The sequence below is a fragment of the Zalophus californianus genome, chromosome 4 (assembly GCF_009762305.2).
Source record: "Zalophus californianus isolate mZalCal1 chromosome 4, mZalCal1.pri.v2, whole genome shotgun sequence".
Classification (NCBI taxonomy): domain Eukaryota; kingdom Metazoa; phylum Chordata; class Mammalia; order Carnivora; family Otariidae; genus Zalophus; species Zalophus californianus.
The window spans coordinates 92,723,923-92,749,004 of record NC_045598.1 but is presented as its reverse complement, the minus strand read 5'-3'; the positions used below and the strand labels follow the sequence as shown (position 1 = coordinate 92,749,004).

Sequence of the window (25,082 nt, the reverse complement as noted above, 5' to 3'; positions counted from 1 at the left end):
GGCATCCAGTGAACTTGGGGAGAACTGGTCTTGCTACTGACCCTACTCCCAGATGGGTGGCTTTATTGATAAGTCCTAGGACACCTCTCTATAGACATCACTCACACATACCTAGAGTGCACGTGCTCTGAGTTCTTTTCCCAGCATGGATTTGAGTGGTTTCACCCCATTCCTCAACCCTCCTGTGTCTCCTTTTGTGACCCAGGAGATACAGGAGCTCCAGGAGCCCCCAGATTTACTGGCCAGGGCCAAGTCAGCCATCCGTGGACAAAGAGGAGCAAAACAGTTCAAGCCCACAGCCCCGACCCTCTCATCAATTAATTCTCCAGTACTTCGGAGTACCAGGCTCATCATGAGTCTCAGTGGGGGAGAAGAGATGATGTTCCAGGGTTTCTGTTTTTTCTGGACCCTTCACCTCACAGAAGAATCTGACACAGAGATAAATAACTCACCTGGAAGACAAACCGTAATAAAGGCTTAGTTGCAGTACCAACTAACAAAGTACTAACATGTTTGTCTCCCTCACTAAACTGTGAGAAGAAACTGTGTCTTATTTCTCTGTTTCCTGAGCCCCAAGCTGAGGGTGAGGCTCACATTTGTGTGCAATCAATGCTTATGGAAGGAACAAAGGAACCATTTGAGGAAACATGGAGCGCTTCCTCTCTAGGGACCAAGCCAAGGCCATGAAAGACACTTTCTTTCTCTAACTAGATGCCCTCTTTCCGTTTCTGGGCACCTTTTCTCCAGAAGACTTTCTGTGCAGTCACCGAAGTGGAGTGTTTCCCCTTCTTCTCCTCGTTTAGCTTCCTTATGGTCTTTCATCCTAAATCTCCACAGGGAGACGTAGACAGACACCATCACCAACTCCAGGGCCAGCCCCTGGAGATTTGTGAGCGAGCATTTTTATAATACTTGAAATCAGATTACATGAAGAAAAAGGCACTTTAGAATGGATTTGCTGAATGCAAAGGATGAAAAGCACTCATACAAGCCAAAATAAAGGAGGTAATTATTGTAAGGTTACAGTGCAGCTCATGGAAATAAAGTAGAGCCCAGTTGCTTGGAAATTGGATCTGGGAAATTGGAACTCTAGGGCTCCAGGCAGAAATTCTCTCTGATTCTCTTTCTCTGGGGTCTCCATGGTGTCTCATCTATTTACACCTGTGTGCCATCTTGTTCTCTCCAGCTTACTCAAGAAGTTTCTCTGCCTCCTGATAGCCTTGGCTCTTCATAACTTTGGTTTGTGGGTGAAGTCCTCAACTCTCCATCACCTTTGAGTTCTGATGGAGTTCTGGTTCTGTAGCACCCATTTAAAACTCTCAGATGGGTGAATCTGATTGGTTACTGACCAGCCAATAGATTGTTCAACACTGAGACAGGCTCTGATTCTGGTCCAATCAGCTATAGCTGGGATCTCATGGAACAAATATGGCAGCTTGGGCATATCCCTCCAGTAGACTTTATACACTAAGACAGATGAGAGAGATACAGAGAGAGAGAGAGAGATATCCAGGTACCCCAGAACAAAATTACTATGTTAAGTCAGTTTGGAGGTCATCACAGGTCCATAACTATAGGGAAAATTGTGTCAGGAAATGGGGATCTGTCCTGGTCATGGTGTTGACAAGTTGGAGGAATGTAGGGTAATTACGAGGATTATGTGGTGTAAGCTTCAGGTCACTGTTAGCCTTTTATGTGTAAGCAGAGCCTCCTCCACCACTAGCTGCCTCCCTGAGCCACTGTACAGCTCTCAGCAGGAGGGAAGATTCCTGAAGCATGTGTTGGGACAGCCTCCTCTCCCACTCCAGAGCCCACCCCCTTCTGCCATACCCTAAACTAGAAACAGCCCCACATGGTTGTGTGCTTCCTGGCAAAACTGGGCCTGGATGTTTCCAGGAGCAGCTAGCCCACTTTTTGTTGGAATGGTTTTCTAAAGGAGACAGATGTCCATTTGTACCACACTCTCAGGCTTAAACCCGTGTAGCCAGAGGCAACACCAGTGTAGGCATTTTGGCTAAGAATGAACCAGTCCAAATAGATCTGGGCTCATTTTTAGCCTTTTGCTTTTCAAGAGCTTTCTAGACTAGATTTTCTTGATGAGTTGCTAGGATTCTGGATTCAAAACCGCTCTTGAAAGAGTCCAGGGGGCGCCTGAGAGACTCAGTCAGTCAAGCATCTGCCTTCAGCTCAGGTCATGATCCCAGGGTTCTGGGATCGAACCCCACTTTGGGCTCCTGACTCAGCGGGGAGTCTGCTTCTCCCTCTCCCTCCGTTGCTCCCCCTGCCTGTGCTCCCTCTCTCTCTCTCTCAAATAAATAAACAAAATCTTAAAAAAAAAAAAAAAAAGAGAGAGAGAGAGTCCAGAGACTGGGTTCTGGTCTTGCCTCTACTACTTTAGCTGTGTGACCACCAGCAAGTCCCTTCCCCACCCTGGGCCTCAGAGAGCTCACCTGTAGGAAAGGGGAGTTTGAAGTAGATGACCTATCTCTAAGGTTCTTTTTTCTTGACCATCCCTTAGCCAGCCTTTCTCAGGGTCACACGCCAGCACTCAGCCAGCCTCCCCTCAGCAGGAACACAGCCTGAACTCACAGCTGCCCCACCTCTGCAGGTTTCATTCCTCTCCTCTCCTTGCAAAATATCTCCAGCTCTCTGGTGGCCTGGCCCTCGCCAACCTGCATGAGGGGAACAGAATACCTTTGACTCTGGAGAGCCAGTCATTGATTTGTTTTCCTGTCTGTTTCTACTGTCGTCCAGGACGGTAGCCCTCAGCATCCCTCCACTTGCCCCCAAGCCCTCCTGAAAAGATCCTTCATCCCATTCAGCACCCCAGCATGTAGGTCTACTGAAGGGCTGACCTTCCACATCAATAGACTCCTTCATTGTCCCAACTGAGGCTCCTGCAGAGCCGGTCGGCTGGGCACGCAGGAGGCAGTGTGGCCGCCAGACTGGGTTGGGCATCCTGTGGTCAGGTCCTCAGGGACGGGTTGGCTGCCGCCCTCCAACCCTTCACTGCTATGTGCTTGCATCAGAGGCCCCGGGCCTGCTCTGGCAGGCAACCCTGCCACCTTGCGACGGTGTGTTCCCCATCACACCCTGCCTCTGCTGGCCTTCCTCTGGAGCTCTTTCTCTCAGAGCTCCTTTGCTCGCCCTCTCATTTGGGCTCACACCCTCCAGTGAGCAGCTGGGCACACTGTGGGGACGACTCCCAGGACCCACCGTGAGTGTGGGGACCTGGGGCCACCAGGCTGTTGGACTGCCTCTCTCTCAGTCCACCCTCAGTATCAGCATCCCCTCACGCACCTCCTTGGCTTCAGTTTGAATGTTCCAGACAGTAACAACTGTCCTTTGTAGCAGTTCCCTCTTAATCCTGCAGCCTTTACACCTCCCCAGGAGCTTGTCCCCTGGGGGGGCCATGGGCCTCGACCTGCACTGTGGGGAAGGGGATGAAGCTACCCGAGAGAAAGGGAGCAGAGAGAGGCCATGAGGGCAGCACCCAGAAGGGGTGGTAAGTGGGGAAGGCGCTGCCACCTGTCTGCAGGGTACTTGGTTGAATCACATTTTGGTTTTGGTTTTTGGATCACAGGGCTGTTCCAGATGAGGCGGATGGGGCATCAGTAGCTCTGTCCTCTAGAAACTGCCTAGCCCCCTGGAAAGCACTCAACTCATTCATTCATTACCTTAGGTGAGTGACAAAGGCTTAGTGAGCTCCTGCCCTGATGTACTCTGTGTAGGCAATATAGAAATCAACAGATCTCTTGTCCTCCAGGACTGCCACTGGAGGGAAAGAAGCCCCAAAATGGACCATCAAAGTACCATGCAGTGCATCCTGTAGAAAGGGAGGGGGAGGGCTGGGGAAAACGGGCGATGCCTAATACCGGTGGGGATGCCGAGTCCCTGGATCTCTCCTCTGTTGCTGGTAGAAACGCAAAGTAATACAGCCACTTTGGAGAACAGTTTGGCAGTTTCTTGAAAGTTAAATATATGCTTACTTGACCATTCAGAAATCCCAGCCCTAGGTATTTACCCGAGAGATGAAAACATACGTCCACACAAAACCTCTACACGAAGGTTTACAGCAACACTATTTGTAATTGCCTAACACTGGAAAGAACCCAAATGTCCTTCAACTGGTGAATGGATAAATGCACTATGGTCCATCCTGACTTTGGAATACTACGTAGCATTAAACAAGAATAGACTAGTGATACGTGCAACACCATGGGTGAAGCTTAATAGGATTGTGCTGAGGGAGGGAGGCCAGGCTCCATATTCCATGCATGTGACATTCTGGAAAAAGTAAAACTATGGGGGAGAAATGAAACCCATCCAGACTGGTGGTGGCAAGAGGCTGGGGGTGGGAGGCATGGCTGACTACAGAGGTGTGTGAAAGGATCTTTTGGGGTGATGGAAGTGTTCTGTAGCCTCATCGTGGTGGGGCTAATGCGACCATATGTATTTGTCCAAACTCACGGAACTGTGCACTAGAAGGTATGTCTTGCTTGGTGTAAATTACACCTCAATAAAACTGACTGGAAAAAGAAATACCATGTGGTTTAGCTACAACTATGCTCGAGGAAGGCCAAGGGGGCATTTGCATCCTCAGAAGGCGGCCCTGCCTTGGGGGAAGTGCAACAAGGGGGTTCAACATGGCAACTGAACGCGGAGGACTGAACGTGGAGGGCTGCACGCATCCTGCTACGGGGAGAGAATAAGACAGTTAGGCTCTGGGTAGAGCCTAACCCTAAGAGAGTCCGAAAGGATGTTTTACTGGCCAGGGAAGGAAGCAGGAGCCAGATTCTAAATCTATTTAGGACTGTGCTTATGTGGGGGCATGGGGGGGGGTGGAGGTATCTGGAAGGTACAGATTCTATAAAGTGAAACATATACTTTTTTTTTAAGATTTTTTTACTTATTCATTTGAGACACAGAGATACAGAGAGAGAGAGAGAGAGAGAGAGAGAGCATGAGCAGGGGGAGAGGCAGAGGGAGAGGGAGAAGCAGGCTCCCTTCTGAGCCAGGAGCCCGATACGGGGCTCGATCCCTGGACCCTGGGATCATGACCTGAGCCGAAGGCAGACGCTTAACCATCTGAGCCACCCAGGCGCCCCGTTGGAAGGTACAGATTCTAGAAGGACCTGGAGGCCGTGGGGGAATAAAGATGGGCCTTGTCCTAGCTGAACCCATGTGTGTGAGCGCAGCACTGAGCCAGAAATGTATTTACATGCCTGGGAGCTTACCAGTTCGCTTCAGAGAAAACCCCCAGACAGCAACTGCAGTAGAAATAGCAAACAAGCAAACTGTTCTGCAGCAGAATGGAGCAAAGATGTTGGCCTGGAAGCAGCCAGAAGGCCTGATGTGGGGTGGAGAGGCAGCCCCACTGGTTCCCAACCCCTCGGCTCCCAGAAAGCTGGTGCCCCTCTCCCCAGCAAAGTCCATTGTGCCCAAGCACCTGAGCCAACTGTCACCAAACAAGCGAGGACTAGCAGCCCTCCCCAAGGGCACCGCCTGCAGAGGTTTGCAGGCTGCTTGCCAAGTGGGAGCTCCTGAGACCCGTGAGGCTGCTGCATGTATTTTCCTGCAGGCCCCTTGGCAGATGCTGCTGGCTCAGCAGGCCCAGCAGGCCGAGGAGAGAAAGTCGGGTGCCCCAGGGGAACTAACCGGGAGAGGGTGAGGCGGGCCTCAAAAGGAACAAACATCCCCATGACAACGGTGCCTCAAGGCATGGGGTCCACGGGAACCTAGGGAACCCATGATTTCAGGGATCTCCTGGTATTGAGGTCCTTTGGGGTACAAATGCCAAAAGACATCAGGGAAAGAAATGGGGCCCCGCAGGGCCAGGCATGAACAGAACAGCTGTGGCAGGCACAGAGCTAAGAGCAGACAGTGGAAGGGGTTGGACTCCAGGGGTTCAAAGCCCAGCCCTGCCACTTAGGGGTTCCTGCCCCCAGGCAAGTTGTAAACACCTTTTCAATTCTCACTTCCTCATCCGCAAAACGGGGACAATATTACCTCCCTCCCAGGGTTGCTGGGGAGACAAATGAGGTGTCCCACGGGCAATGCTGTCTCGGCAAGCCTGGCTGGTAGCGAGGTCTCAGGAAGGGTGAGCAGCAACAGCTGATGGTGTTGGTGAGGATCTCCAAGGAATCCAAACACGTTCTCCGGCTGGACTGATTTGTGGGACCTGGTTCTTGGGAACTTTGGCCTCTACCCTCCTCACTCAGCCCTCTGGTGGCCAGCCCTGTGCCTACCAACTTTTCAAGGTCCGTTTCAACTCAGCCCAGCCAGCCGAGAGCTTCCTCCCGCCCCTGCAGCCGTGAATCCGGAGGGCACCAAGCCTGGCTTTGCGGTCCTGACTAGCCCCCTGGCTTGTTGTGTTGCTCCTTACTTCTGACCCTGTTCCACAGGGCTGCTGGGGAGTGGAGTGACTGTACTTAAGCGTTAGAGTGCCCGCATCTAGTAGGTACTCAATGGTGCTCCTTTTGTCCTCATGTGGAGCTCGGGAACCTGTCCCCACAGCATCCTAGCTACTACCCCCACACCACCAGCCTAGTACCTCTACGTTTTCAAAAGGAAAGGGTCTTGTTCTGGGTAGCACCTCAGCCATCCTACCCACCCCCTGGGGCCCTGTCCTGGCTCTAAGTTCTCTGGGGCCCAGAACAGGCTTCCCTGGTGCTAAACAGAAAATGACGTCTACTTGAGCTCTCTCGCCCAGCCGGTGAGGGGTAACATTTTGACATTAAATATTGTTATAATCCAAGGACCTCAAGCAGCCAGGAGAACAGTGTGGGGTGATCACGCCCAGTGCTGCTTGGGGAGAGGGGGCCCAGGGGATTCTCTTGGGCAGCCCTCTCCAACAGCCCCTCTGGGCTCTGGCTACAGTCCTTTTCCAGTGGCCTTAGGTTCTGTCGGCCAGGAGCTGTCCTCTGGGGGGAAGGAGGTGGCTTTTGTGTGTGTGTGTGTGTGTGTGTGTGTGTTTGTCTGTTTATTTGCTTCTGCTGCACTAGACCCAGGAAGCCTGAGCATATTACCATTCTGGCTGTTTACTCATCAGCCACTTGGGAATCTGTTTCGCAAGGCTTCCAGCCTAGGAAGAGCCTAAACACTATAAAGGAGAGATTTTTCTAGGGACTTCTAAAAGAAGTTCTAGTCATTAATAAATAGCTTTGATATCGCAACTGTTTTGTGCTTTCTTTTCTTTCCCTCTTCTTTTTTTTTTTTAAATGTCAAGTCCCCATTAGAATTCCAATCTGCCTCAGTTGTACTAAAGGCAACATGGGAAAGAGACATTTTCCCCAACTCATCTGACCAGGGAGAGTAGGGGAGCCTGGTACTCAAAGGGGAGGCAAAGCCCAGAGGCAAAGAGATGCTTGCAAAGTGGCCCTCCTCAAATGAAGACCCCTCCCCCATCCCCTTCTCACTCAAAGCTTGGAAGAATTATGTTTTGTTTTAGGAAGGGAGACTGCTGGGGCACCTGGGTGGCTCAGTCGGTTAAGCGTCTGACTCTTGATTTCAGCTCAGGTCATGATCTCAGGGTTGTGAGATCGAGCCCCGTGTCGAGCCCCGCTTTGGCCGTGAAGTCTGCTTAAGATTCTCTCTCTCCCTCTCCCTCCCCACCATCTAAGAAAAAGGTGGGGGGGGGGAGGGGAGAGAGACTGTTGCCTTACAGACCTTCATTTGTTTCCCAAAGTAGTCTCCCCCCTGGAAAAGCTGTTTCTTACTCTATGTGTAATACTGGACGTTTGGACCATCAGCCCCCATCTGAGATGACCCCCTCTAACTGGACTCCTTTATGTCAGGGCCTCTTTGAACCCCAGAATGACTGGGTCAGATGATGACCCAAATATTTCTGGGCGTCTGTCTGCATGCCTGGATTGCTCAGACGTGCTCCTACTGAGCCTTGCTAATCCTTTCTAGACCAAGAGTGCCAAAGTGAGTATCCGTCACTCTGTCCCCAGGAGCAATTGTAGATGGCCCAGGAAACGTCAGCCGTAGAAAATAAACAGCCCTAATATTAGCCCAGACATGCGGACATGTTCTTCCAGCAGGTGTAGGGGGGGAAAGAAGCCCTTAAATTCTCCATGTATTTTTAAAGTGTGCCTCATGCACCCAAATGCCTCAGGACGTCACAAAATGCATTTTGGCCCAGAACTGCAGTTACGACCATTGCTTTTACCTGAGGGATGAGCCAGCATCCAGCCCTCAGTTCCCTGGGCTCTAGGTAGCTGGCTGTCCCCAGAACAGAACAAAATGAGCACCCCGTATGGCTTCTCACCCCACAGGTCCCCTCTGCTGCCAGCCAGGCAGTGATTGTAGGGTCCCGGCTCACGGCCACTCCTCCCACTCTAGAAAAATGTGCATGGGACAGATGCAGACAGTTCACTTCCAAGACCCCAGATGTCACGCTGTCACCAATGAGCATCTGCTGTATAGAGCTGTGGTGTCGAACAGTAAGGCATGAGGCCTACGTGCAGCGTGTCCCGTTGTTGGCAAGGCTCTGCTCCAGGTGCTGGGCCTACGCGGAGGCTCACAGGCTGGTGGTCACAGGCTTGACAGTCCCTTCTCATCATGATACATGCTGAGAGTGCCCAGCCGTGTACATAAGGGCTCTAGAAAAGCTCCCAGGGGAGGGACGGCCCTGAGAGGACAACTGAGGCCGGGACGGAAGAGGTGAAAGCGGGAAGTGGGCTCTGAGCAAGGTCTTGGTGCAAACCTAGACCTCAAATAAGTAGGCAGGAGGAAGCCTCCTAGAGAAGAGTTGAGAAGAGTAGGTTTGATGAGGTTGATGGAGACCGGGTGAGGCAGAAGCACAGTATTTCTTTAAACACTTTTTTTTTTTTTAATTAGAGGGTGGGGAGGGGCAGAGGGAGAGAGAGAATCTTAGGCAGGATCCACCTCCCAGCTCAAAGCCCTACACGGGGCTTGATCTCACAACCCTGAAGTGATCAAGAGCCGGTCGCTTAACTGACTGAGCCACCCAGGTGCCCTGAAACACAGTATTTCTGTAGAAGTTAAGAGTTTATCCTGTGGCCATAAGGAAGCCGGAGTAGGTTAAGGCAACACGTGTCAAAATGTAGGCTACAAGATTTGGGAAATCCCTACTGGCCTGAGATTTACATTTCCTTTAACCAAGGCAGCACCCGCAGAGCAGTGCTGGGCCTTGGGGCAAAGTGGGCTGGGGCGGTCAAGAGAGAGGAGAGGCAGGGAAAAGAGAAGCAGTCACCGAGCTTCCAGCTGGGTCAGAAGACAAGGTGCACTCCCATGGGATAAGACAAGACAATCCTCAGTGTGAGGCAGTATACAGTAAGCACCGCATGATTGCTCTAACACCCAAAGTCTGTTCCTCTAAGCAAACAGAAACATTTTTATAATTATTTATTATATATGACATAATTACTATATTTTTATAATTTTAATAAAAGGGAGTCAAAACCCATGAAGACTTCTCGTTTAAAAGGTTCTAAGACAAGTTAGAAAATTCCGTTGCCGATTCTTCTGCAGTGGACAGACTCAGGAGAGATTGAAAGGTATCGCAAGCAGGGCTTGGGACAAAATCGTGTAACAGTGGAAACATCCAAATATCTGTTTTCAAATGCTTTTTCCCTGGCATGAGTTTATTTTTTAAGAGATGATGAAGCATCGCCTTTATCCTGAAGGGGCAGATCAAGAGAGCTTATTTAAAAAATCTGACAGCCATTTGTCATCACGGAGAAGGGCAATAAAAATGCAATATTTGTCTTCATAAGCAAAACATGTAATTTCTCTCTAAGTTTGGGAACTCTTTTAACTGCTTGCTGAGAGAATGCCGGGGAACCTCTGTGTGAAATGGAAGATCTTCCTGGTCACTCTCTATCCCATTACAAAGTACTGTAAAGACTCCGTAATACTTTAAAGACCTTGTTTTTATAAAACTAACAACATGAATGACAACCCTCAGCGCTCCTGCACGTCTGGTCACTTCTTGGCTGTCGAGTGAATGAATAGCAAGTGTGGTTCTACCTTTATAACCTCGTCCCAGGCTCCCCTTTTCATTTCAGTCCAGAGTTTTCCCATAAAGGAGTTTTGTTTTGTTTTTGTTCTTGTTTTTTTCTGAGAAATTACTCATTTACTCTTCTTCCCCACGTCTTTCCTTTGGTGATTCAAAAATAATTCTTTCTAGTATTTAAACAAAATCTAGCAATCCCATTAACTGAGATGTTAGAAAGCTCCATATTTTCAATCAAATATAAAGCAAACTTCCTGTAAGGCATACTCTGTTTTATTTTGTTTTATTTATTTACTTACTTACTTAGATATTTTTAAAGACTTTATATATTCATTTGAGAGAGAGAGAGTGGGGCGAGGGGCAGAGGGAGAGGAGACAGACGCAGACTCCGCATTGAGCCGGGAGCCCCACTCGGGGCTCAATCCCAGGACCCTGGGATCATGACCTTAGCTGAAGGCAGACACTTCACCAATTAAGCCACCCAGGCACCCCTGTTTTTTGGGTTTTTTTGTTTGTTTGTTTTAAGATTTTATTTTTAAGTAATCTCTACACCCAGTGTGGGGCTCAAATTTACAACCCTGAGATCAAGAGTTACGTGCTCTACCGACTAAGCCTGCCAGATGTCCCAAGCCTACTCTGCTTTAATATTCACTTCTTAAAATTTTTAGCAATGTTTCCTATGCATCTTTCAATAACACCTGCTGACTAAAGATTACATATTTTGTTGCCATATTGTTTTTCGTGTATTACAGCCACTTTTTCATGGTAGAAAAGCAAGTGTTTCCCTAAGGGCTTGCAGCTTTTTGTGTTTTGCAATTACTAAGAAACACCAAAAGACTCTTGTATACACTTACTACATTTAATGACATTTTGTTAAATACTGAGATAAGCATGGTTAATAAGTTTAAGCATCAATGAAATAATTGAGGAAGTTTATACTCATTGTCTGGATGCTTAATTTTTAAATATCTTACTAACTGGGAAGCTTTCTATTATCAATAGCTAATATCTCAAGGCAAAAACTCTTAGGGAAATAACCTTCATTAACAATAATAAATGTCAACCATATTTTAGGGAATTATCTTGAAAATGTTGGCTTTTTTGGTCAACTTCTTTTTAGGTCCAATTAGGCTGTCATCACTTTTGCTGGCTAATAAAGAGCTTATTCAGGAGGAGAAAGGTCATTCCAGATATTTTTATTGTTTCTTACATTTGCATTATCGATAGTATCTCTAATCCAGGTTTCTTTGCAAGAATCTTTTAAAGCCATTTGCTCATTTTGTGAAGATTATATAGATACATGGTAAGCACTCAAAAAGATTTTGGTTGAATTGAGAAAAATCTGACAGATGATACAGTCATCATTTCCTCCCACGAAGCCTTAAGGTCTTATGGATCTCAAAGGATTGAGACCCACGATCTATGGAGACGTCAGTGGGGGGCAGTCCTGTGGCTTCAATGGTTTGAAATGGGAAAGGAGAAGATTCTGTTCCTGAGTCTAGGAGGATCAAATTTTTAATTCCCAGGGACTTCTCGGCCAAGAAGCATTTTCCTGGATGCCATGTTCTCTCTCGGGAGGAGTAAAAGCAGTCCATGGGACTTAATTTTTCACTTTCCCCCAGAGTGATATATTAAGATGAACAGTCAAGATGCAAGCCCAGGCCTGCTGGAAATTCTTCCAGGAGAATCCAGCCAGTTTCTTTCCCTGACACATAGGGGGGTCCGCTTCAAGCTGGTCTGGTGAGGAAGGGAAGTGAGCCTGGGGACAAAACCAGCCCAGGAACTGCATTTGGGTTGGCAAATCCGCCATCACACAAAAAGGCATTGCCCTTTGGCAATCTTTGGGCATCAGGTAGGCTTGCATTTGGCTTCCCTTAACAGAAACCCACCCTGGCTCACCAAATGGGGCTTTGATTTTTGCCATATAACCAGAAGTCAGGAAGTAGATAGCACAGGGATGTTGGGAGAGTCGCGAAGGCCCTCAGATCCTTCTCGCTTCCTGCTCCGCTATCCTAGCATGGGGCCTTTTCTTTTCAGGGTTGCTTGGGTGCCCAAGCATCTCCTTCTCACTCCAGTCAGGAAGAAGGGGGAAGGGGGAGGCCAAAAACGCAGTCTTCTCCTCTGGGGACTTTGCCTTTTATTAAGGGATGAACAGGCTTCCCAGAGATGTTTCCCTCTACTTGATTGTCTGAGAGGCCAAGATACTGCAACTGAGCACATTACTGCTCCCAAATAAAAGTGGTGTTCAGTTGGTAAAGACGAAGGGAAAAATGGATTCTGAATACACTAGGAGTGTCTGGGCTCTGTCATGAGTGAACCACCCAATTTCATATTGACTAGACCGATCCCTGCTTTCTCACTGTCCCCTTCTCAAAAACCTTTCATCATGCCCTGGGCAATGGATTCCTTAGAACTATTGTCAAGAAGCACCACACTGAGAGAAAGCCTTGCAGCGGGATCCCTGTGCGCCTAGTCATGCCCCTGCACCGGGCCTGCGACCCACTCTTGAAGTCTTTCCATGGGGGTGGTCGGGAGTCGGGACGCCTGGGTCCGGGGCTTTCGTTTACTATGGGTCTCCTCCTTGTCCTTGACCTACCTTACGGGGACTTGAGGAGAACAGCTCCAATTCATAAATAACTGGAGCCATCTGTGAGCAGGCACACCCAGGCCGAGGCTTCCTGGCGAACCCGCAGCGCCCACCCCTGCCGCTCAGCATGACTCCAGGTGGGCACGCAGCCCAGCAGCCCAGCAGCCCCGGCGGCCGTTGGATTTCGGCGGGCCCGGAGACTGTGTGTGGGAGGCGTTCCCGACAAGATGAGCAGGGGGCTGGCGGCGGGGGAGGCTCAGGGCCGGGGAGCTGGCTTTGCATGAAGCCGAGATTTTCTACAGCTTCCTTGGTGAATTTGCCACTTCTGCTCCAAGCCTCTTCCCTGGGTGATATCCACAAGGTCTGTAGATTTTGTTCACACTGAACTGCATCAATATCAAGTTTGTTTAAACCCTGCTTTCAGAAGTGTCGTGCTGTCCTCATGGAAGTAGCATAATCTAAGGGACTCTGAGCAGGCCCAGTCACCACCTGTGTGGATGAATAGGAGGTTGGAGGGGTAGTTTTTTGTGTTTTTTCCTCATTTTCAAATAAACATATATGCACACCGCAGATAATTTGGAAGTATCATTCTCCCACTCTTTGTTCCTACCACAACCCCAATTTTATTTAGGGTAGCCATGTGCCCAGGTAAAAGATGACATTTCTCAACCTTTCTGGCAATTAGCAAGGGCTAATGGGCTGTAAGTGGAACTCAGATGGGCTTTCAGGAAGACTCCCAAAGGAGGCGGGGGGCAGGCAGGGCAGGCACACGGGCCCTTTTGTTCTGTTCTCTTCCTCCTTTTCTTGCCTGGTATGTGGATGTGATGGCTAGAACTCCAGCAGCCATCTTGGGTGTTTAGAATCAACCCTCTGTGTTGAAGGCGGTGACACAGAAAACCAGAAGGAAACTGCATCCCTGATGACTTTGTCCAACTGTCAAACAGCCCTGTAATACCTGCCCCTAGACGTCTTTTATGAGAGAGTAAAATCCTTGTTTGCTTAAATCACTATGGTCAGGTCTCTGCTAACAGCAACTAAAAGTAATTCATAGCTGATCCAGTACCTGACACGAAGCAAGTGCCCAGTAAAATTTTGGGCAGCACATTTCTCTGCAAAGAGCTTTGGGTGATGAGAAGAGTGGGCAAAAGAATCCTGGTCCTGTTTTGTCACCAGCTCCCTGAGTGACCAAGTTTGTGCTCTCTCTGGGCCTCAGTTTATTTTCTGTGAAGTGTGAGGGTCAAGCTAAATGCTCTTCAAGAGTGTCTTTGGGCTCTTATCCCTCTGAATCTGTGGACCGGACAGACCTGGGTGTTCTTTTGGTTTTACATCTTGGTAATTTTGTAGTAGTACGTGGGTCATTTAGCCTCTTGGAGTCCCGGATTTTTTTTTTTTTTTTTTTTAATCTCAGCTGCCTCGCTTATCAGGCACACAGGCAAAGTTTAGTGAATGAATGAGGGAGGTGGGGACCATGCCGCCTGTCTGGACTGCCTCCCCAGACGAGAGCAAGGATAAAACGAGATAAGCCTGCACAATGCCATCCCAAGAGTAACTCAAATGCCTCCAGGACTGGCCTCCACCTGCCCCTCACAGAGCTTGGGTTCTAGGTATCTGCCAGGACTGACCTCTACTCAGAATGGCCCTGCCACCTTCCTCCCCAAGCAGCTTCCAGACTGCTTCTTAGGTCGCCCGAGTCCCTGGGCAAAGGAACAGAGAGAGAACCAAATGAGTCCTATGCCACCTGTGAGGAAGAAATAGAATCAGTGCCTCCCTGAATGAAGTTCCAGAAACAGCATCTCCCGTCTCCCGGCTGACCCCCTCCTGAGGATGCCAGGGACTCCTGCCATCATTTGCCTTCAGGAGAAGAAGCTGTGGCCATCCAAGGAGCTCCTTGGTTCCCATTGGCCCAGAGCTCTACCTGTGCCGCTGTTTCCCGACAGGAAGTTCAGTTGCCCTGGCACTCCATCTCCATGGCAACCCTTGCTTTTGAGACACTGAATGGAAACTGCTGGTGTGGGGAGGCCAGTAGCAGAATACTGATTTGCCCAGTGTCTGTAACGACGACAGCATCTCAATACCTTTCCAGATACCCAAGGAGCTAAAAATACATCTGGTTCTGTCTAGGGCTCTCCAACCAGGCTAAGCATCTTAAAGTGCATCTGGGCTGCCCCTCACCTGCTAATATTAGTTATCTTAAGCAACTGGGGCTCAGGGGCCAGGGAACGGGGCACTGAATGCAAAATTGCAGAGCACAGGTCTGGAGGGGTCTGCTGGAGAGAAGGCAGAGAAGTGAGGAGGGTCTCCTGAGAGGAAACCGAGGGGTTCTGGGGCACAGCCAGCTGAGACCACTGATTGCCTGCAGAGCTCCAGTGAACTTGGTCGTCGAACTCATGATCCGGGCCTTTGTCCATTTGCTCATTCAACAAACATGTATTAAGCCTCTACTCCGTTCCAGACTCTGTGCCAGGCACTGGGATTACAGGTGTGAATAAGAGGGTGCACACGTTCCCTGCTCTCACCAGAGTTAACAAGATGTTTGAAACTGGGATTATCCCTGAAAGGGCAAACAAACTACGTGTATTTCTGGATGTCTTCTCTGCTGTGCAGTGAGCTTCCCGGCTCAAAGATTATTTTACTCAGAACCTTGGCAGTGTTTGCAGCACAAAAGAGGTGGTGAGCTACCATGGGATTGACGGTGATGGGAGTGGCGTTGCTGCTGCAGCCTCCCTCTCTGTGGGCATCCCAGAGGCTCTGGCCCGCCCTGAAAAGTACGTGCTCGGGCCGCGAGGGTGCTGTATTTGGGATAGACAAAGTGTTCACCCCACTGACACCTGTTAAGGCAGCTCAGCATCAAGTGACAGGTGAATTACTTCCTAGTCTCTTTGGCAGGCTCTGCAGACAGCCCTCCCCCCACCCCACCTCCTCCTTCCCGTAACCGCTACACATGTCATTCAATTAATCCTGCATTTCCCAGAGCAGGAAGCTGTGCAGAGTTTAGAGCAAGCTTTGCGTGCCAGGGCTGCTCTCAAAAAGCGGGTGCCACACAGCCCCGGTCTGGGCTCCAACCCTGGCCTCCTCCCTAAGGCAAATGGGCCACAAGACCGAGAGACGGGGAGACGCTGCAGGGGCTTTGCAGGTCCGTGAAGATCCCACAAAGGATGCACCAGGTCACAAGAAGCTGCCACCATGACCCTGACTGCCTTCCTGGGCTGCAGGGGCTCAGATCCAGTGGCCGGCTGGTTGGCTTGGAGCAGGGTAAAGGGGCTGGGCTCCTGGAGGCACCCCACCTCCTTCAGGCCATCTGGCTGAGTGAGAATGAGGATGGCTCCTCGCAACCCGGTTCTCCTTTTTGGCAAAGCAGCTCCAGATCAGCCTGATGGGGGCATCCACTGTCTGAGGGAAGCTTCTCTGCATCTGGTTTCCTCCTGTAAGTCTGTGGGCAAAACAGAACCTTGACTCCTTCTGCCTGGATTATTTCCTCCTTTGCCTGAGCCCTGGCTGCTATCCGATCGCTTTCCTTTCCCTTTGTCCTGGAGAAAGGATCCTGTGGCGACCTGGGGATTGGTCTGCAACTGACCACCTGTCCCTACTGGCAGCTCCCTGCAGGGCCTTGGGGTGGAGTGGGCACTCCACAGACCTAAGACCCCGCACGGACCCGTTGGGGGGCACCGGGACGTCCTCTCTTGGACCAGGACCTCCTTGCTGAGTGCTGGTCCCATTCAGGGCTTCACCTGAGATGCTTCTTACCCTCGGCCTCAAGCTGCCCTCAGAACCCCTCTAAAGACACTTTCAACAAACGGGGCCCCAGCAGGGCCCTTTTCCTGGCTCTGTGGAGGAGATAACAGTGGAGACAATCAGCTGATCAGGGACACCATTCCATGAAACAGCTGAGCCTACGTCTTTGGCCTGGGTGGAGGAAAAGAGCCCTGCCCACAGGATCAGAAAATCTGGGTCCCAGTCCCTGGTCTTCTAGCAACCAGCTAGTCAGCCACCTGAGCTGTGGCAAGCCCCTCCGAATCTGCATACCCACCTCACAAGGGCTTCAGGAAGATTCATTCAAATAATGGATACTCAGAAGCGTTGAACAATAACATACAGATGTGTGAATTTATTCAACACCTACTTTGTGCTAGTTGAGATGGCAGATCCAGAAATGGTGGCCTCCACCCTGAAGAAGTTTGTAGAATCTGGAGTTGACATCTCAGGGCCGGGAACAATGTGGCATCCCAGACGGTTGGTGGTTGGTCTTTAGGAAAGGCAAAGAGACATGTGAAACAGGCCAAGAGCATAATGGGTGCTCTCCTGTGTCGTAAATGCAACTGGGGGTTGGGAAGGAGAGAAAGAGGGAGAAGGGCAGGGCCCCAAGTGTCCGAGAGGCCCAGTGGAGGAAGCGTATTTTGAGCCGGACCAGGAAGATACTCAGAGCTGGCTTCAGAGAGCCGGCTGAGAGGACATGGCAGAGAAGGGTGCTGAGGGTGGGGGGCACCTCGCGAGCCAAGGTCTGGAGGCCCAGCTATGGGTGGCATGAGGGAAGACAACTCACCCAGCGGGAAGATAAGATTGTAAACATGGGTTGGGCTCCTCGGGCTCTCTGCTCAGCCGAGAGTCCGCTTCTCCCTCTGCCCCTCCTCCTGCTTGTGCTCGCTCTCTCTCAAATAAATAAATAAAATCTTAAAAAAAAAAAAAAACCAATTAACATCTTAGCAGGAATCACAGAAGAATGGGTCATCACTCTCCCTTTCCTCAGGTCAAATGAAACACTGTCTTCCAGACGGTTCCCAGACAAAGCTCCTCTTTCCCTGGCTTCCTACCCCTCCTTCTCCCACATCACCAGGCCTCCCTTGTTTACTGGCTAAAGCCCACACGCCTCAGCTCCAGCCTCATCTCCACCCAGAAATCTTCGCAGCTACAACCCCAGAAGGGGTCCCTCCCACTAGCTTCCCTGGACTCCCTTCTGTCGACTAGGCTCCCTGCCCTCTGTGTTATGGGTTTATGTGCTAACCCCCTCCTGGCCACACTCTCTCCGGGGCGCCATTCACATTGTCCCTTTGCATGACCTGAACCTGCCAGTGCCCGGCGCTCGGCAACAGTTTGAATCAATGAATCAATGAGTGACTCACTCAATCAATGACAGTAAGGAAGACAGGCACGAAGGGAGAGAAAACCAGAATTATCCTCTTCTACTTCACTATTTGTGTAAGACCAGGCTGCGAGTTGCTCAGAATAATTTGTGTGCCATATTTGGCACCTCTGCGCAAGCCTGAGCCATTTTGGGGTTGGAAACTCCCAGGAAAAGAGATGGAATTATCCTCTTGGAGAAATATGCCCACGTGGCTGGCCCAAGGAAGGGGAGGAGGGAGGAGTTTTCAATGTTGGTAGAGATTTCATGTCCTGAGGAAAACCACATCCCCAGGGGATGAACCGTTGGTGACACCGTTAGCACAATTATTCCTTCCTTCCTTCCTTCATTCACACAGCCCAGCCCAATGATCAGACCCATACTTGCTCTGAGCCAGGCACCCAGCTCAGCACCCAAGGGAAAGAGGAAGGTAAGATCTGCTCCCGAGGTGCTGTGAGCTCAGACACAGCCGTGGGGCCAGGAGAGGCCCTGCCACCCAGGAAGGGCCCAGGGCTTCCCTGCGGGGCTCAGCCAAGCCCGCAGGCAGGAAGCAGGTGGCTCTGAAACCAAATCTGTGCGTTGCTAGGAAGCACTGGCCTCACCTGGAGGCTCGGCTAACTCTCCAGGCTTTGACGTCAGGACTGGTGGGTGAGCGCGGTGCAGGAGGTGGGGAGCGGCCGGCCAGGGTAACAGGTGACAGAGAAACAGGTGTCCGGGGTGGTAGCTGCTCATACCCAGAAGGTAGCGGGGAGCACCAGCAAGGTAGGGGGGCTCATTGGCCAGAGTCCCTGCAGGGCCTCCGTATCAGGCACTGCACACTAGACCAGCTTGGCTTGGAGAGCTGTCTGTTTAGAGGGCTTTAAGCACCACAGGCCATGAACGTGAAAATGTGTAGCAGAAAGAGGGACAGGATTTGAATTCGGCGGGAAGATAAGGGTTTGGGATTATCTGCTCAAGAGAGAAGGAAGCATTTAAACGACTTGGTCATTCATGATTATTTGTAAGGTGTTAGGATGACGACATTAACCCAAACGGTCCGCACATCAAACCTGTGAGACGAGCCGGGGCAGGACACTATCCTGTTGTGCGTGCAAAGCAAACAAGGGGATTTAACGCTAGTGTTTCTGTCCTCGGTCCAGGATTCTTGCTCACTCCAGGCTGCCTCTGCTGACTGCATGGGTCCAAGGGGGGTGGGGTCCCACATTAGGGAGCCTTAGAGACCAAGCCCATGATTGTGAGCTGTCTGGCAGGTAGTGATCTAAGGACTGGCCACAGGAAGGAGCACCTAGGGAGCACCCCGCAGGAAGGGATGGGGCAGCTCTGAGTCACCTGGGGCTGTTGCAGCCTGCTGTACCCCACCCCCACTCTCCACCTAGGTACCCCAGACTCCAGTGGCCCTGGCAGCTTGAGTGCCTTTGTCCAGGGAGGTGGGATGTGGGGGAGGATGACCAGGTTCTGTGACAGTGTGCCTGCAAGAAAAGAAGTCTACTAAAATGATCTCTTTGTCCCTCCCACAAAGAAAGGAGGTTCACAGTTCATCCCTGGCTGCCAGAGGAGAGCCCTCTCTGAATTCCTTCCCTGCTTTGGCTATAAAGCTGTTAAGTTGGTCATCTGGGTTCAGGGGCTGAAAGCCTGCCCCACAGGGCTGTGGCTGGCCTGGTTAACTCACTGGCTCAAGCCCGCTGGAGAGGCAAGGGGAGAGGCTTTGCTCCCCCACTGGGCTCTCCCTCGGTCACCGGGGAGAGGGCAGATGGCTCAGCTCAAACCCTTCCTCTCCGCTCAAATAACTTCCCAATGCCCTACCTTCCTCGAGTGGATCTGGCACGTTCTCCCATTCCCTGGGCATTTATGTGGTGCCAAACGGTTTGCATCCACTAGCTCCTTCATCCCTACCACCACCCTGGGGAGGAGGTGAGTTCCCCGCTCTAAAGATGAGAAATCTGAGACTCAGAGAAGTTAACTTGTTTGGGTCAGGCACCTGATGAGTTGTAAATTCAGGCCTGGATCTAATATAATCCTCACACTGGCCATTTCATCTAAGTATAGTTATCGAGTTTTCCTAGGTGGACAACCTGAGACTCACACAGGCTAATTAAGCTTATCCAAGGCAAACAGCTGCTAAGAGATGCACCTAAAATTGGATCCCAGGGCCCTGGGATCATGTCCTGAGCCAAAGGCAGACGCTTAACCGACTGAGCCACCCAGGCTCCTAAGATGTTAGTTGTTAATTAAAGAAAGTGTTAGCTGCCAACAGCTTTAAAGTACGGCCCCGTCTTTTCAAAGACTGTATTTGTTTTCATTGCCTGCTGCCTGGGAAGAGTGTGACCTTGGAATCAAGCTGACCTGGGCTCAAAACTTGACTGACAGTCATTATCTATCACCTTGAGCAAGTTATTTACTTCCTGGAATCTTCACTTTTTGTAAATTGGGGATAATAATCTTCACCCCATAGGGTTGTTGTGTAGATTAAATGAGATGTCATATGGAAAGGGACTAGCTCAGAGCTGGAACCACACAGGTGCTCAGAAATGTTGTTTTTACCTCAAAAAATTAAACAAGCATTACCCTATGATCCAGCAAGTCCACTTCTGGATACCCAGAAGAACTGAAAGTAAATCTCAAGGAAATATCTGTACACCCATTATTCACAATAGCCAAAAGATGGAAACAACCCAAGTGTTCATTAATGGATGAATGGATAAATAAAATGTGATACAAACACTGGACATTATGCTAAGCCAATTACAAAAGGACAAATACTGCATGATTCCACGTATATGAGGTACATAGAGTAGTCAAGTTCATAGAGACAGACAGCAGAATGGTGGTTGTCAGGGGCTGGGAGGAGAAGGGGAAGGGGGTTGTTGTTTAATGGGCACAGAGTTTCAGTTTGGGATGATGGGAAAGTTCTGGAGATGGATGGTGGTGATGGATGGTACAACAATGTGAATGTACTTAATGCCCTTGAACCATACACTTAAATATAGTTAATTTTGTTATGTATATCCTATCACAGTAAAAAAAAAAAAAAAAAAAAAAAAAAACTGTTGCTTTTATTCTCTTTCTCCAGCAGCAGAACCTCTACAAACTTCTCTTTTCTCCATAAGGGAAGTGGACAAGAGCAAGCTTGGTGTGACACTTCTAAAAGGTCACCAACCCTGAGCTTGATGCCTAATTATCAGTGGATCCTGCCCAGACTCCCGGAGGGGGATTGATTGATCAATGTTCTGTTGAGGCCAGAGAGTCTATATATCAGTCTCATTGGAAGGAAGCTGGCTGTAGGCTGGAGTCAGGCAAAGGGACGGAAGGTGGATGAGCATTCACCGAGTGTCCACTGTGGGCCGGGAAACGTGCTCAGCAGATGCCAGGCATACAAATGACAAGCTTCTGCCCTCAAGGAAGTCACAATCAAAGTCTACCCTTCCTGCCAGCTGGCCATCCCCCGCTGCGGAGATGGCAAAGAAGGTAAAGGGTAAAAGACATAATTTACAATTATCTGTCGGGACTCAGGACCCAGGGACTTTTCCAGGGCCCCCAGAACACAGGCTCCTGAGGCTAGCACAGCTTACTGACCTCCAACACAAAAATGCCTTTGTGTCCAGAGCTTGAGGAACAGTCAGCATTGTCTGGTGGGATCTTCACAGGGCTGAGGTTGGGAAGAGCCCAGGCCATGGGCAGCAAGGGAAGGGAAACCTATCCAGGTACTCAGCTTCCTGCACCCTGAGAGGGGTAGGAGGGCCAGGAGGACCTTCCCATGAGCTGACCAAAGGGATTTGCTTTGGCTACCATCCTCTTGGGATCACATGCCCCCAAAGTCAGGGAATCTTCATGGGGACCACCCAAATAGCTTAGGGCTCTCATCTTTCCTACATCGCCCCCACCACCCCGAGACATATGGCAGATAAGGATCCCACTGCAAAGTGTGGGTTGGCAGTTCAAACATGAGGTCCCAAGTCCAAGCAAGTGCTTTTACTCATTCAACAAACATTTCTTGAGCCCCTACTTACTACCAGTTATGCTAATAATTCAGTCCATGCGCTTAAGCCGGACAGGAGATAGAGATCTAAGTATAATTTCTAGAAAGTTAATAGCACGAGTCTCCTACAGATATAGAATGAACATGCGTCAAAGATTTTATTGAGGGGCGCCTGGGTGGCTCAGTCGTTAAGCGTCTGCCTTCGGCTCAGGTCATGATCCCAGAGTCCTGGGATCGGGCCCCGCATCGGGCTCCCTGGTCCGCGGGAAGCCTGCTTCTCCCTCTCCCGCTCCCCCTGCCTGAATTGCCGGCATCTACTAGGTTATGGCAGGCGTCCTTGCTTTGGGAACAACTTGGCCCCAACCCTCCTCCCTGGGTTATCTTGGTGGCTCCACTCAGCCCAGCCCCAGGTTCCTCGTTCCACCGTTTGAGGGCATGGGGAGCCACTTTGGGGTCACACGGCACCTAGCCAGGGCGTCTGGCTCATGCCAGAAAAAAAAAAAAAAAAAACTGTCTCTCTGTCAAATAAATAAATAAAATCTTTTAAAAAAAAGATTTTATTGAACTCATCAATTAATGAGGGAATCAATAAGGTGCTAAAGGTGGTTCAAAGAGCCTTCAAGGAACTGCATTTAAAAGGGAAGACACACCAAGATAAATTTCTTTGTAAGTTAGAGACAAATCTGGAAAATGTCCTGCAGGGCAATAAAACTGGGATTCTCTTGCCTACCAGACAGAAATCATTTAAATCCTCTGCTTCTCCCCCTTCCTCTGCCGAGACCCCTGCTTGTGCGTTCTCTCTCTGTGTCAAATAAATAAATAAAATCTTTAAAAAAAAAAAAAACCTACAAGTTAACATGCAACCTGACAGTCTGTGTTCTTTATTAATAAAGGCAAATGACAAAGTCACGCAATGACAGTGCTGTCCAAGAGATATAGAACACGAGCCATGTGTGTGTGATTTAAATTTTTCTAGTAACCACATTAAAAAGTAAAAATGAACTGGAGAAATTAATGTTAATAATATATTTTATTTGACCCAACATGTCCAAAACATTGTCATTTTAACCTGGGGCATTCGCACTTGACATGTCAAGTGCTCAAAGGTCCTATGTTGATAGCAGCAGTTCTAGAGAATTAAATACTCCTTGCATAGGTCTGTTAAACAAAGCTTCGCTATGACATTGCAGGAATATACAGTCATCCTTCTGGCCTTACCTAAATTTTGGATAATTTTTCTTAATATATTTAATATCCTAGTATCTACATAGGTCCCTCGGCCCAGTTAGCAGAAGTACAGAAAAGGTGAGACCAAGCTAAGGGCTCTTAAAAAAGGTTTGTGCAAGGCGGTCAGGTAAATACCAAGTGCAAACAAATGCTCTCATAAAGGTGCATCAGGGGCTGTGAGGGCACTGAGTTCTGCTGGTGGGATGGGCGGATCAGGAAAGGCTTCGCAAAAGATGAGTAGTTTTCACAAGGTGGAGCAAGTGGGGGTCCCTGTAAGGTAAGGGAAGAGTGTGACCAAAGGCAGGACAGTGCACAAGTTCAAAGAACACCCCTACTTGGGTGTGTGGGGAGGGAGGGGTGGGGACTGAGGCCTGATGGGCCAGATGGTCTTGGGCATCTCACCTTTATCCGACAGGGAACCATAGAAGGGTTTTCAGAAGCAGAGGGACGTGGTCAGACTTGTCTTTTAGGAAGACCCTTCAAGCGGGTGTTGGAATCTTCCAATTCTTTCCCCTCTCATTACCCCCGTGTTGAATGGGAATGAAGTCTGCGTCAAGGTTGGTAGCTAAAAATATTTCCTAGGCATCAAGTTACAGATGGGGTGCCCAGACCCAGAGCGAAAAAAGCACTGACAAAGGGATCAAGGTGGATTTGAAGGTCGGGACAGAGTTGAGATTCCGTCTGGGATCTAAGGAGGGGTGCAGATGGCTTTTAGGGATTACTGGCTTGGTAGCTGCTAACCTGGCAGCCTTTGGGGCCCGGTGAGTATAAAGGAAGAGGAATCTCAGCTTGGCGTTAACCCAGCCCCTGGCCAAGTGAGGCGAGTAAGGGCACAGGCTTGGGCTATGTTTTGTTTTGTTTTGTTTTGTTTTAAGCTGTATTTATTTATTTGAGAGAGAGAGAGAGAGAGCAGGAGGAGGGGCAGAGGGAAAGAATCTCAAGCAGACTTCCTTCTGAGCACAGAGCCTGACACATGGGTCAAACTCAAGACCCTAAGATCATGACCCGGGCGGAAATCAAGAGTCGGACACTCAACTGACTGAGCCACCCAGGCGCCCCAATCTCCATCATCTGGATGGAGATAAGAGCTGGCTTTGATTTCTCTTGCTCTTTACATCTGAGAAGCTCCAAGTACTTTATGGGCATTCTCAAAGATGCTGGTCTCTCGCCTTGGCGAGAGGCGGGTCACACAAGGGCAAGGAAACTCCTGAATTTTCTGAAACACCCTCCTTGGTCCCCCAGCTCGTCAATGTCAGAGAAGAGGAAGCTAACTTGTTTTGCTTCTAGTTCTACCTGAAGTGCACAGAACAAGCCGCTTTAAGACTTTCCCCTTGCTTGTCGCCATGACTTGATCACCAACAGGAGCTCCGTGGGAATGCCTTCTGATGAAAACTGGAGCCCAGAGCAACAGAGGAAACGGAGTCAGAACTTGGGGGAATGGACCCACACCTGCCAGCTCCCAGCCTTCTAAGACTTCCTCTCTTCCATCCTCCACCAGAGCTAACCCTCTGGCCCCAGCGCCTCCTGGAAAGGCTGTGGGATGGCTTGTGTTCTTTCTCTCCAGCTTAGGTCTTCCCCAAAGATGCTCTAGTAGAGTCTACCTGCTCAGTTTGGAAAGGTTCCTTAGTGTTCATCCAGGAAAGAAGAGACAGAGAGGAAGGAAGGAAGTTAAGCTTTATAAAATGTCAGGTACTGGGCTAAGCAGTCGGGACACAGGATCTTATTCGAGGCTTGGGAGAACCTGCTAAGGTGGGCAGTATTATCCCCAACTTGACAAATGCTGCAGCTCAGCAAGCAGATTGCCAAAGATAGCATAGCCAGTGGTAAACTGAAGGCTGGAGCTCCAGCCCCCGGGGTTCCTGTCCACAGTCTGTCCCAAGGAGAGCTGAGTCGAACCCTAGGGAAATCCATGATGGAGCAAAAGCCCCAAAGTGAGGAGGACTCCTCAGGCAGCCTAAAAGGAGCCACCAGGGGCCACCTGGCTCCAGCTATTTTCATAGTCTGTGCTGGCCCAACTTCTAACTTTCCATCTGAGGAAAGCTCTGAATCCCTCCTGTGGAATTATGACATACAAATGGCTTTGGCTGCAGCTTCAGGAGGCTCATGGGCCCTGAGAGTCAGCAAATGGTCTTTGAGACCCAGGAGTCTCCCTAGGAGCCTAGGTGGGAAAGAGAGCCAGGGTGTGGAAGGGTGG

At 49.8% G+C, this 25,082-nt stretch overlaps 1 protein-coding gene across 3 annotated transcripts in view; it reads right to left on the bottom strand.

Annotated features, from left to right (window-relative positions):
- Window positions 1–15,559: 15,559 nt before the first annotated feature.
- Window positions 15,560–25,082, bottom strand: part of KCNC4 (potassium voltage-gated channel subfamily C member 4) — a 42,227-nt gene continuing 32,704 nt past the window's right edge. Inside the window, exons 4-6 of one of the 3 annotated variants that reach the window (XM_027575835.2) lie at window positions 17,110–17,236; window positions 16,690–16,812; window positions 15,560–15,999 (exon numbers count right to left, since the gene is read on the bottom strand). In XM_027575835.2, the coding sequence (XP_027431636.1) occupies window positions 15,786–15,999; window positions 16,690–16,812; window positions 17,110–17,236 (464 nt within the window). In that variant the 3' untranslated portion in view covers window positions 15,560–15,785. Of the gene's footprint in view, window positions 16,000–16,689; window positions 16,813–17,109; window positions 17,237–22,702; window positions 23,159–25,082 lie in introns of those variants that run through there. The other 2 variants (XM_027575843.2, XM_027575880.2) reach the window with 2 other exon arrangements.